Genomic DNA, 13,520 nt, shown 5'->3' with positions numbered 1-13,520 from the left:
CCATTTTTTTATATGTAATGTCCATTTGTTCATACATTGTTCGTTACATTTTCTTCTAATTTCGTCACTCTTATTTCGATCTCTCAACGTATTTTCTATAATTCTCCTCAGTATTCTCATTCCTGCCGTTTGCAGTAGTCTTTGTTTAGTGGCTGTGTTTGTTTATGATGAATGTGCCATTATTGGTTTTATACTGGCTTTATAATAAATTATTGACTTCATTTCAGTGTTAATAGGCTGGTTTCGCCACATTGTGTTATTAGGGTATCCTGCCAGTCTATTTACTATTTGAATTATATCTCACTTATCTGTCCAAGTCTCGCATAGCTGGACAGTTTAATCCCAAAGTATTTTATTTACATTACTTGTTTAGTACCGATGCCATTAATTTCTATTTTATATCTGATTTTTTTACTGATTACAATTGTTTTACTTTTCTGAGATGATTGTCATATCAAATTCCTTTGCTCTGTAGACTAGTATTTGCGCAGACTATCTTCATTTTGGGTTATGAATATTGCGTCATCTGCGTAACAGAGTATGTTTACTTCTTTGTTTCCCACTCTGTTTCCCCTTCCTCTGTTGACACTTTTGATGATTTGATACATGATTAAATTGAAGAGCATAGGATAGGCCTCATGAGCCTTATTATTTCGTTGCCTCAGTCTATAGTGTCTGTAAGTTGTTCATCTATTCTGACTTCCATTTTGTCCTTTTGTTTGTTGAATTACGTCATCATTTCTTTGTTCATCAAGTCTTGTAATGAGTTTCACTCTGCTAAGAAATTTCATTTCATTCACCATTTCTATCTGGTTTCTCAATTCGCAATTGTTATTTCAGATATTGATTTAAGGGTCTGTTATAAAGATGTCTTGCACTTTGTTCTTATAGCAGGTAGACTTAAAATACTTTATTTTTGTTCTTGTGATAATACATTCTTTTCATTTTTTCTCGACTCAGTATTTGCATTGTTCCAAAAAATAATAAGATAGTGATCGGCCACCTCCACATTATACTCGAGTATTTTGTATTTGACTTTGTAATTTTTCATTTACTATTATGTAGCCTCTTATCTAGTTCCATTTCCGAAGAACACTTTATGTATATAACAATACTTAAGTTTAAAGAACCTTTTCGTGATTTTCAATTTGTGTTCAAACAAACATGTTTTTAGTTACAGAAATTGAGAACTCTTCTCTTCAAAAACAACCAAATCTCCCTTCAACTGATAACTCCATTCGAAGGTCTTCAAGTTAAAGATGTCAAAAAGACCAAGGACGTGATTGGATTCAACGATGAACACGTCTTCACCTTCTCACAATCCAAGAAGAAGCCCGAAGGTACCGCTGAATTGTACAAAGAATTACAATATGATGACTACTGCGTAGACTTTACAGTTAAGGTAAGCAATTTAAGCTACAATATAACTAATTCTATCGATATAAGTCACATAGTATAGTATATTTCACGAATTTGTAACTATTTTGGATTAAGAATGAAAGCTTTGACTTAAAGGTCCGCTGTGCTGAGCTAATAGGAAATTCTCTTAATATTTGAAGCACTGTCAAAAACAAGCAACGATACGGTTTTACCCGATAATACATTTTACATTCATTTAGAAAAATATACAATTACTATTATTTCTAAAGTTAGTAAAGTGTTATTTACTAATAAAATAATAACAATAACACTCAAAATTTTTCTTAATGAGAAAATGAAAATACATATTTATACCTTACAGTGTAATCAAGAATTAGGTTCATACTCATAATCACTGTCTTTGGTATCTTTATTTAGATTGTAAAGGATGACTGGGTTAATTGCGTCGATGCAATTTTCACGAATCCAACATTCTTCTATTAAATTTTCATATTTCCGCAAGCTTTGTTCCCAAATTGCAGGATTTCGTTATTGTGTGTAATATAGTATCTAGTTATCGTAGTAAGTTTTAAATATTCCCCAAATCTGTTCAGTGGGATTGAATTCACACAATTATAAGGAGCAGCCTTAACACATTATGTCCAAAAGTGTGTATAATCTCGTCTACTATAAATATTTTTGTTTTTTTGTTACCTTCGGCTAACTGTAGTAATTCCGGTTTGAAAAAATCCTTAGAAAATGAATATCCTCATCCGTTAATCATTCTTTTGTTTTTTGTAGGTACTGTCCAAAAATGTTTGGTTGCTTATTTAAAATTTCCGAATGGTATACCTATGGGGCATAGTTCAAAACTATGATAGATGGCTCGTGTAAACTTGAAAGCAGTTTTTAATTCAACCATTTCACAAAAATCTCCGTATTTAGATTATCGTAATAACCTATAGACAAAGAGACAAAAACACAAAATCCGCTCCATCAATAAAACTATGTATGTTTTCCACCCACATGCAATATAAAATGTCTCTTTCCCTCAGTATCGGTGTGATTTGTGGATTTTATACTCTCGTCCTATCAATTTCATTTTATTTCACCTTTCTTAAAAACTCGATTCTTTTATGAATGATACTATTTCACACAAGGTTTTTCTATTGTCTTCCACTTAATACTTTGAACCTAAACCCGTTTTATTTGAAAACTGTCCAGAAATTTACCATAGAAATTTAGAATGTATTTCCGATAGTGTTGCTCAAAATCGGTCTTGGTCTTGCAGTCTTGGTCTTGTTCTTGCGTTTTCGCAAGACCAAGACCAAGACCAAGACCGCCTAATTTTAGCAAGACCAAGACCAAGACTTACCGTGCAAGACTTGAGCAAGAACAAGACTAAGCCTGCAAGACTCTTGCGTCTTGCAGTTAGAACTGAGGGTCGTTTTAGGGAGTATACTAGTTCGACTATATTCTTAGATATTCTTAGAGAAACAAAAAAATTTGTAACAAAAATTTTTAAAATTGGACATAAACATACATAGCGAAGCAAAATATCCATTTAAAGAACACTTCACACATTTGACACGTAATCAGAGGTCATTAGTACAATGTAAAAATAAAATATTTTGTATTTACATTCCTTCCCAGCAGACGAATTCTCTGAAATTAATTATCCGGGTTATGAGAATAGTCGCCTTCTAATCATAACATAACATTCTTGCTTTGCGAAGCCGATAGTAATATCGAATATCGTATCCAAACTTTTTACAATTAGCTGATAAAAAATATACCTAATAAGTAATTAATTTTTTTCATTATTAGTTTTCCAGGAATTTAAACACACAAATCTTGTCGGTATATAGAATAGTAAGACTATTATGTATTGTTTTTGCTGAATGTGCTATGAGGTCACACAAAGTATGATACCGAGACAAAAGAACAGATTGCTAATGCTAGATTTGATACCGAAATATTATGACGATTTGCACTTCTCCAAAAAATTTACGCACCACCTTATAAACGGGTCATTGTTAATGTTTCGAATTTCCTAAACCTGTTGTCCGATTTAAGTGATTTTTTTAATATTATGTTGTCTTATTTTTATAAATATCGCTGTAATATTGTTGCTAGGCAAATCAATTATTGTCATTGTATACCGGGTGTAGGTCCCAATCAAACTGTGTTTTTTCTCAGAGCTAGCATCACTCTGTGGAATATTCTAGCATTTATAAAATACTGAAATTTAAACGATAGCCTCATATTTTCTTAACATTATGTTTCTTTATTCATTCGCTTATATTGGATAATAAAATACATAATTTCTAATAAACTTTAGTTAGTTAGAACATAGGCACGGATCACTTAGATCGTGGGTTCAAACCCCATCCAGTGTCAACATAGGCATAACCAGGGGGTGGTTTTGGGGGTTATAACCCCCCATTGGGATCTACTTTGAGCTCTATACGCTTAACACCAATATGTGTTGTCGACAAATCAAGCCACTTTGAAGTTGTAACCCCCCCCCCCCTTTACGATCATCCTACGCCGTTGAGTGTCAATTGTCTAGATCAGTAATTCTCAATCTTTTTGAGTCATGTAGGTACCACAAAATACTTTTTATTATTTTTGTTACCACCTGAACTGAAATAGCTAGGTAATCCAATTAACTATAATAATTGTGGCTGATTTTGGCTGTTTTTGCGTTTTGTGTACCACCGAAAATAATGATATGTACCATCAGTGGTACATTCACCACAGATTGAGAACCGCTGGTCTAGATATTTATTAATTTGGCTGGTCTTGACTATGGCTATGATATTCTAGCTTAAAATGTACCTCTCTGTTACGTTGTTCAAGGATATGCAATAGGCTAATAGGCAACTGCGAGACTTGCAAGACTCTTGCTGCAAGACCAAGACCAAGACCGAGAGCGCAATACCAAAGACCAAGCCCAAGACTAGGTGTACTGGCGCATGACCAAGACCAAGACTGTCTAAGTCTCGTCTTGGTCTTGCATTTGGGCAACACTAATTTCCGACCTTGATTTTTTTAACACCGTCTCTACGGAAAACATGAACCATGTACTTCCTTTCCACGGATATTATAATTGAGTATATCTTCTTCTTCTTCTTCTTCTTCTTCTTCTTATACTTGTTGTACATCTGTCGATCTGTTAATTCTATCTGACTGCCAGCTATCTCTCCATCTTTTAGTGGTCTCTCCGGTGAACGCTTGCCAGCTGGTTTTCCTTCTAGCTCAATTATGGGTAGTATGTGCTCCTCCATTCTTTTTACATGACTGAATCACTCTCTTCCTCTTTGCCTACCCCATCTTACTACATCTTGCACGCCACATTGTTCCCTGATGATGTTGTTTCGTATTCTATTTCTTATTGTCGTCCCTGAAATTGCTCTTATTGTCTTCATTTCGGCTGTTCGTAGCATGCTTTTGGTTTTATTGATGTCTCCTCTTGACTCAATACCATAGGTCATAACAGGTCTGATGCAAGTTTTATAAATTCTAACTTTGCTGTCCATTCTCATATATGGGTTATTATAGACTCTAGAACTCTAGACCACATCTCTCAAACATCCGGAATTAGGTATCTATATACTGCCTCGAATTTCAAACTTACCACCCCCAGGAAGATCTTTAGTTTTAGGGTGTGATCTAGGTTTATATTGTGCAACTTCTACTTCACTGTTTACACTACTTCTGTATTTCAAAACTGACTTGAGTTTTGTATCACTAGTAATACACAATGCATAACACACAAGTTTACGTACAGGTTGAACCCGTGTTGAGCTGCCCCCCCACTTGCAAAAATTAAAAAACAAATAGCCCTGATTTATGAGCTTTCATATTCCGCAAACTAAAAATTTTGAGCTCGTTCCACTGAGCAGGAATTTAATATTTTAGTGGGGGGGGGCTGAGTTTAAAAATAGGAATATTAAATCGATTTTTGCGGCAGAATTACAAGCTATTTATGAGCTCTTGAAATTATATAGTTTCAATTTTTGAGCTCATCCCCTTCACCCCAAACAGCCCTTTAACTGATTTAACTTAAGAGGATCGGTACGTATTTTCGACTGCAATGCTATTCAAATGGGGATTCATTTTTTTTCGAATCCTGCGAAAACTAACAAGTATTTTTAAAAAATTTAGACGCAGAATGAAAGATTACGTTATTAGCGAGGGCCGAAAGTCCCTGAGAACTTCTATAATGTTTATCTTAATAAGTTACAGGGGTGAAAAACTAAGAGAAAATTGAGTGCGATTTTTAATTTCAAATATATCATTCAAAATAATCTTTTTATTTATTCTAAGGGACTTTCGGCCCTCGGTAATAATTTAGTCTTTCATTCTGCGTTTAAATTTTTCAAAAATATTTATTGGTTTTTTCAGGATTCGAAAAAAATGTACACAATGTTGTGGTAATATTTTCCAAATCTATCTTTGTCTTACAACGCACTCAGCGGAATATAATATTGTCAGCATATATTGTCACTCAGACACTGACAATCAGTGACAATTTTAAATATTTGACATTGCATCGGGAATATGTTGAGTTATTGATTAAATATTATTGATATTCTCCTTTTCATGAACATTTTTCAGTGCGTCACAAATTATAGAAAAAAAGGTAAGTCCGTGATAATACACATTTATGACATTTATTCTAACGTGACATTTTAGTTAAATCTGACAGTTGTCAAATTTTATTTTCAATTTGGAATAAAACCAAATCAATTGTGTCTATTGCATTTATAAAATGGTATTTTCTTTCATTTGTATAGTCTTATAAATTGTACAGATTATATTGATAATATTATTATTTTATTTAATAAATAATTCTTTTTTGATTATGGCGCCATCTATCGACAACTAGAATAATCACCGAACTAGAATAATTACCAAAGTATTCAAAGACGTGCCTTTTTTTCTGTCACATACAATTTAATGCGTTAGAGAGAAATCGAAAAACTGTGACGCACTGAAAGATGATCATGAGAAAAAGAATATATAGTGTATTTGATAAATAATTAATTTAAGAAGTGAACTTAATAAAAAGTTAATTATTGTGTATTATTTGTGGAAGATCCAAGCAGAGAATACATCAGGATAATATATTCTGTGAACCAAGTATTTTGTTGTTAAAGATGTTCAAAATTGTAAGCGTTCCATAACAATATATTATTAAAAAATCACTTTAACACTTTTCCTCTTTTCTCGATTGAGTATTAGTCTTTGTTGTACAAATAAATTATTACAATCACTGAATACATAGTTAGTGAAAAAATTATCACATTTATTAACTGAATTAATAATTTGCAATTATAAAAATAACAGTTATCCAAGAACATTCAAAACCCATCTCTTTAAATTAATGATGACATTTTCAAGTAGAATGACATTCTAGTAATGTTTACATATCCATACCAGTGTGAATTTTACTACACGTAATTTGCCGTGTAAAGACCGAAAAAGTAGGGATACACGTAAAATATTTGCGAATTATGTACCCATAGCCTTAAGAGAAAAATGCTGAGAAAACTTGAAATATATCGTATTGCGGATATAATTCCTATAGCTTATATACTCTAAGAATAAACTATTAAATCACGTGCATTTCGATTATTGAACTACAACCCCTTCGTAAGAAATCCACCCTATCTTCCCGGCTTAAGAGAAAGTTGTACTTAAAATGCATTGAATTAATTATTTGGCGACTACATATCATTTAATAATTTATAAGCTCCCAAATTACGCGAATTTAGATCAGTAAATTGCAATTTATTTTGTATAGTGCAGTCACTGAAGGTAAAAATCAACGATTACCTTCAATTTCGGTGAACCTTCATCGATTTTCACGAAAATTGGTCAGTGGTTAGAGGATACCTCAAGAAACAAAGGTGACATGGTACCACCTTGCGCCTTTACCCTGAGGGTGGATACCGCCCCTTCCCGGGGGTGAAAATTATTTTATACAAAATAACTGCACAAATCAATAAAAGAACAAATTATAAGCAAAATTTATTATATAAAGTTATTAAAATAAGTCACTACTTAAAATCAAACTACAAACTCTTAAATCACACGCCTTTCGATTATTGAGCTACAACCCCTTCGCAAGAAAACCATCCCATATTCCCGGCTTAAGAGAGAGTTGTCCACGTGATTTAATAGTTTATTCTTAGAGTATATAAGCTATAGGAATTATATCCGCAATACGATATATTTGAAGTTTTCTCAGCATTTTTCTCTTAAGTTAAATCAATTAAAGGGTTGTTTGGGGGTGAAGGGGATGAGCTCAAAAATCGAAACTATATAATTTCAAGAGCTCATAAATAGCTCGTAATTCTGCCGCAAAAATCGAGTCAATATTCCTATTTTTCAGTAGTGGGGACTCAGCCCCCCCCCCCCCCACTAAAATATTAAATTCCTGCTCAGTGGAACGAGCTCAAAAATTTTAGTTTGCGGAATATGAAAGCTCATAAATAGCTCATAAATCAGGGCTATTTGTTTTTTAATTTTTGCAAGTGGGGGGGGGGGGGCAGCTCAACACGGGTACACATTGTACTGGTCGCGAAGGGTCCTAATTGGCTTTTTACCAGTAAAATAAGCGTGCAAATACACAGACACGCTCTTTCCAATAAATAAGGTGCCAAATGTATTAGGGCAGTATTAACAAGCGGTTTGGGAGTATCGCTAAAAATAAGGTAAAGTTGATCAAAAAAGGTTGCTAGGCCAACAAAAATTTCTGCGTAAAATGTGCAATGTACATAAATTATATCAGAATGATTTAATGTAAATAAATTCATATTAATAGAATTTATAAATTATTTCTTTCATATTTTCATTACTAGAGCAATTTCTTTTCGTGCTTCTTATGCAGTAAAGCATACTGGATCATTGGCTGTCGAATGTCCAGCGATAATCCAAAACAGTCGCAAATTCGTGAAATATATTTTATCGCCAGCCGTCACTAAAGTCATTCATTATTGTACCCCTCGTTTGCGGCAGTAAAGTAACACTTTATTGTACTGAAAGAAGAATTTTACTTTACCTGCCGCGATTAATCGAGATTAAATGTAAGTGGTCGATGACAGTAATCGATTATTTATTTGAGTTAACTTATAAGTTATTTAATTTAATTTTTAAAAATATCGCACAAAATCTACGACATTGTTAATTAAATTTATGTCAAAAAGTGAAATTCTGTAGTATTTTGTAATTATATTCATATAAAATAAATCAATACTTTACCGATTTAGTAATTATTCAATATTGATAAATATCGATTAAAAATCGAAAGCGGCGATCGTGTATAAGTCATCTGTCCTGTCATCACTGTCATGAAATTTTTATTACTTACGTCAAAAATTTAAAAAATTCTTAAAATGTAAATTGTAAGTAAGTGTTAAAACAAATATCAAATTGTTGGCGATACAATTTTGTATGCGCCACGTCAGTAAAGAGTCTTTATCGAACTCGTCTGTTATTCGCCTCGCTCGCTATGCTCGCTCTGCTCATAATATCAGACTCATTCGATAAAGAGTAACTTTACTGACTTGGTATACATAAATAACTATTATCGCCAACCGTCACTAAAGTAATTCATTATTGTACTCATTTGCCCTCATTTTCGGCAGTAAAGTAACACTTTATTGTACTGAAAGAAGAATTTTACTTTACCAGCCGCGATTTTTAATCAAATTAACCGAGATTGAATGTAAAGTGGTCGATGGCAGTAATCGATTATTTATTTGAATAAACTTAAAATTTATTTACTTTATTTATTAAAAATATTTTACAAAATTTGCGATATTATCAATTATATTTATGTCAAAAAGTGAAATTCTGTAGTATTTTTTAATTACATTGATATAAAAAATATTATCCGTAGAAAAAATATTTTCACATATTATTCGAAAAGCTGGTATTTTACTTTACCGCTTTAGTAATTATTCAATATTGACAACTATCGATTAAAAATCGAAAGCGGCCATCTTGAAAAACTTATCTGTCATCACTGTCATGAAATTATTATTAGGTCTAAAATTTAAAAAGTTCTTGAATTGTAAATTGCAAGTAAGTGTTAAAACCAATATCAACTTATGTTAGCGATAAAATTTTGTATGCACCACGTCAGTAAAGACTCTTTACCGAACTCGTCTGTTACTCGCGCCGCTCGTTTCGCTCGCTCATCTCGCAATATCAGACTCCTTCGATAAAGAGTCACTTTACTGACTTGGTACATAAATAACTATTATATTCTTAATGTAAAAAGGCATATAAAAACAATATATTTATGCATTAATCCAATTTCAGAACCGCGGAAATGTCTTCGTAACAGACAATTTCCTCGATGCCAAACCAGATGGTAAAAAACAATTCCTTCATACCGCTGCCCATAACATCATTGAAGAAGCCGTCAACCTCGAGCAAGGTTTGGACTGCGAATGCAGACCATCGTCAGCTTACGGAGGTAAAAATATATGCAGGGAGTCCTATTCCAAAGAAAAATCAGCACCAGTAAGTATTCAGTATAAATAGTTTTTTTGTTTTGTTTTTGTAATTATAAACTAGATTACATTAAATATTATAAATCGTGTGATTGACATGCCACCCAGTCTTTTGAAAATATGTATAAGCTGAAGAAATCGTTATGGAAGCTTTAGACGGCAGACAATAAGACAATAGGTAATTCGACAAGCCCATGTTCACATGCTTTGTAGATCTGAAACAGGCATTCGACAGAGTTCGATTAAAGGACGTGCTCACTATCCTTGAAAAGAAAAACATAGGTCAGAGGTATAGAAACATAATCAAAGAGCTCAATAGATCCAACAAAACACGAATTAAAACGACACACGGGCTCACGGAAGAAATCAAAATCAATGTCAGTATTAGACAAGGGGACAGCCTCAGTCCATGCCTATTTAATTTAATAATGGATGAAGTTATAGGTAGTGCTAACAAAATGAATCAGGGATACAAAATGGGTAACCTAAGCATGAGAATACTTTGCTACGCAGATGATGCAATCTTAATAGCCGAAAACGAAGATGACCTACAACGCCTACTACAAAAATTTAAAATAACCGCCGAAAAGTATAACCTGACACTATCCACAGAGAAAATAACCCAATCGATGGAAATATCGAAGAACCCAATTAGATGTAAATTAGTAGTGGACGATCATATAATCGAACAGGTAATGGATTGTAGATACTTGGGTGTGGAAATATCTAGCGACAGGCATCTGTGGCAATAAACAAAACAGCAGGCAACGAAAGCAGCGAGAATATCTGATGTCCTGAGGGATATAATCTGGCGGAATAAATATATGAGCACCGAAAGCAAAGTCCGCATCTATAAAACATGTGTTAGACCCGTACTAACATACGCAGCTGAGACAAGGGCCGAGACAACAAAGACCAAACAAATAATGAGAACAACAGAGATGAAAACCCCAAGATCCATAGGAGGTATCACACTCAGAGATAAAATAAGAAACGAACACATATTGAGAGAGCTAGGCGTTCAAGAACTAGTGAGATGGACAAGAGCACGACGGCGCATATGGAGAGACCACGTAGATCGGGTGGACCCTGAACGTATGGCGCATTGGGCGAAAACACAGAAGTCCAACACCAAGCGACCCATAGAAAGACCCAAAAAACGATGGTACGAGAGCTGGAGCTCCGGATCGCAGCAGAGACTTTGACAGAAGAAACAGGACATAGTCCTATTACAAGAAGAAGAAGAAGAAGAAGAAGAAGAAGAAGAAGAAGAAGAAGAAGAAGAAGAAAAAGACAATAAGGAGTAAGACTAAGCGGAAAAGTAATCAACAATATCAGATACGCTGAGGATACAGCCGTTCTTCAGTGAATTAAGTTATCGGAGAGTCCTTAAAATTAACATGTTAAAAACAAAGTGAATGGCAGTTGGAAAGATTAATATAGATCAAGGTCTATTTTCTCTTAACGGAGAGGAGATAGAACATGAAAACCATTGTAAATATCTTGGAAGGTGGTTAAATGCAATTTGTGACTCTGATGAAGAGATGATAACAGTATCGAAATATCACGTAAGGCATTTAAGACTTGAACCTAAAAATATCGTGGGTTTCACACATTTCCAATGAAGATGTTCTTAAAATGATACATTTATAACGTCCGCTTATAAACATAAAGAGGAGAAAAACATAATTCTTCGGCCTTATAATTAGAGGACCTAAATACCCTCTACTTCACCTTATAATACGAGGAAAAGTGTACTAAAAGATATGGATTGTTCGAAAGAAACTTTTATGGCTGCATAATATTAGATAATTTTGTGATTCTACAGTAGAATTATTTCGCGCAGCACATGATCGATAGACAAAGGCTTCAGGAATTCTAAACATGCTGACTGCCAATGACTGCATACGGACATTACACCTAAAGAAAAAGTTTCAAGATTCCACAAGAGTTAAACAAATATGTCTGCTTTTGAAGGGATCATCAAATATAAAGAGAATTCTTCTTCTTCAAGTGCCATCTGCGCGACAGAGGTCATCATCATAGCTAATCGGACGGCTGCTCTGAAAAGTTCATTTGATGTACCTACATCCGTACCATTCTGTCAGGGTTAAGTAGCCACAATAATCTATGTCTCCCTATGCTTCTTTTTCATTGAATCTTTCCGTCCATTATCAATCATTGAAGCAAGTTCTATTTCTTTCCACGAGTAATACGTCCTAGATATTCCAATTTTCTTGCTTTGATGGTATTTAAGATTTCCATTTCTTTATTCATCTTTATCAGAACTTTGTGTTTGTGACGTGTTCACGTGTAAAACAAATTAGACGAATTATAAAAAAGTAGGTATTCATATTTTAACTAATTATTTTTTGTTTCAGAAAAGACTTTCAAATAAAGCGTGAAGTAATCCACAGGCAGTGAGTTAATTTTAAGTTACATATAAGACTATATAGATAAGTTATGTATAGTTATTTACGGTATGTTTTTTACGTCACGGTATTGAAATTTGTATAAATCATATTTATGCACCTACATCTAACAGAATAAATATATGAAAGTTTACAAAATATGTTTTTTTATGTATAATTTATCGATAATGTATGTTTATCGGTAATGTTCAAATTTTTATAACATTGTTAATATAATCATCCAATTCAAATTTATTTATTACTTTACACAAATTAAAGAAGTTTTGCAAATTTATTTTGATTTGTCTCCCTTTATTGCACCATATAATATCACCAACAGAGATGAATTGCCAAGGCTAGTAGTAGACTTATTTATACAATCATACAAAAGTCAACAAAACCATAATGAGTAACTAACAGGAAAGTTAGAAAATTCAGGAGAAATATTAGTCAATAAAGGATTGGAATTGATGTCTGATATATCAACAGACGAAACAAAGAACGCACTGAAGAAAATGAAAAGTAGTAAAGTTCCAGGAGAAGATATTTCGTTATAAAACAGCAAAAATTGGAGGAGACAGACTATTAGAGAATATAAAGGAACTGTTTAACTTATCTCTACACCAACGTAAAACACTTACAGGCTGGCACAGTGCACTTACCATTTTGTTGCAAAATGAGCAACCCAACATATCTCGATAATTTTACTGACCCACAAGCATGTTAACACATCTAAAAGTTATTAGCAAGAGTAATAACAGATAGGCTAGAAAAAAAACCAGCCTAGATTTTTACCAACAAGGAACAGGTAGGTTTTAGCAAAAGGTCTGACTCTAAGGACCACCTCCACTTTAAAAAAGGTGTTATAGAAAAACCTATCGAATAGAATACAATCATCCATTGGTCCTGGCTTTCGTAGATTTTGGTAAAGCATTCGATACAATCGAAATTAACACAGTGGCGTAGCTTAAGATTGGGGGGCCAACTAATAACAATATAATTACTAAAATATGTGTAAATGACAATACATATTTGGCCTGCCTCTTCGTCAGTTAGTGTTAATAGATTTTTTGGGAATAGACATGAAAACCTATTATACCTTCATGTCTCTTACCCGTTGTCCTAGGTGAACGACAAACGCGACAACGCGACACGACGCGACGCGACGCAAAATATTAAGTAATGGTTGTATTTGTGTGTGGCCTACGTTTTCGGATTA

At 33.6% G+C, this 13,520-nt stretch overlaps 1 protein-coding gene across 2 annotated transcripts in view; it reads left to right on the top strand.

The window, feature by feature from the left end:
• The window catches only part of LOC114336812 (apolipophorins), a 119,870-nt gene extending 107,274 nt beyond the window's left edge, over positions 1-12,596 (top strand). Inside the window, exons 23-25 of one of the 2 annotated variants that reach the window (XM_028287192.2) lie at positions 1,181-1,402; positions 9,697-9,900; positions 12,272-12,596. In XM_028287192.2, coding sequence (XP_028142993.1) covers positions 1,181-1,402; positions 9,697-9,900; positions 12,272-12,295 — 450 coding nt within the window. In that variant the 3' untranslated portion in view covers positions 12,296-12,596. Of the gene's footprint in view, positions 1-1,174; positions 1,403-9,696; positions 9,901-12,271 lie in introns of both variants that reach the window. The other variant, XM_028287191.2, reaches the window with a different exon arrangement.
• The last annotated feature ends 924 nt before the right edge of the window (positions 12,597-13,520 follow it).

This window comes from Diabrotica virgifera, chromosome 7 (genome assembly GCF_917563875.1).
Source record: "Diabrotica virgifera virgifera chromosome 7, PGI_DIABVI_V3a".
Lineage (NCBI taxonomy): Eukaryota > Metazoa > Arthropoda > Insecta > Coleoptera > Chrysomelidae > Diabrotica > Diabrotica virgifera.
The sequence above is the reverse complement of the archived record's forward strand: the minus strand, read 5'-3'. Positions and strand labels throughout refer to the sequence as shown.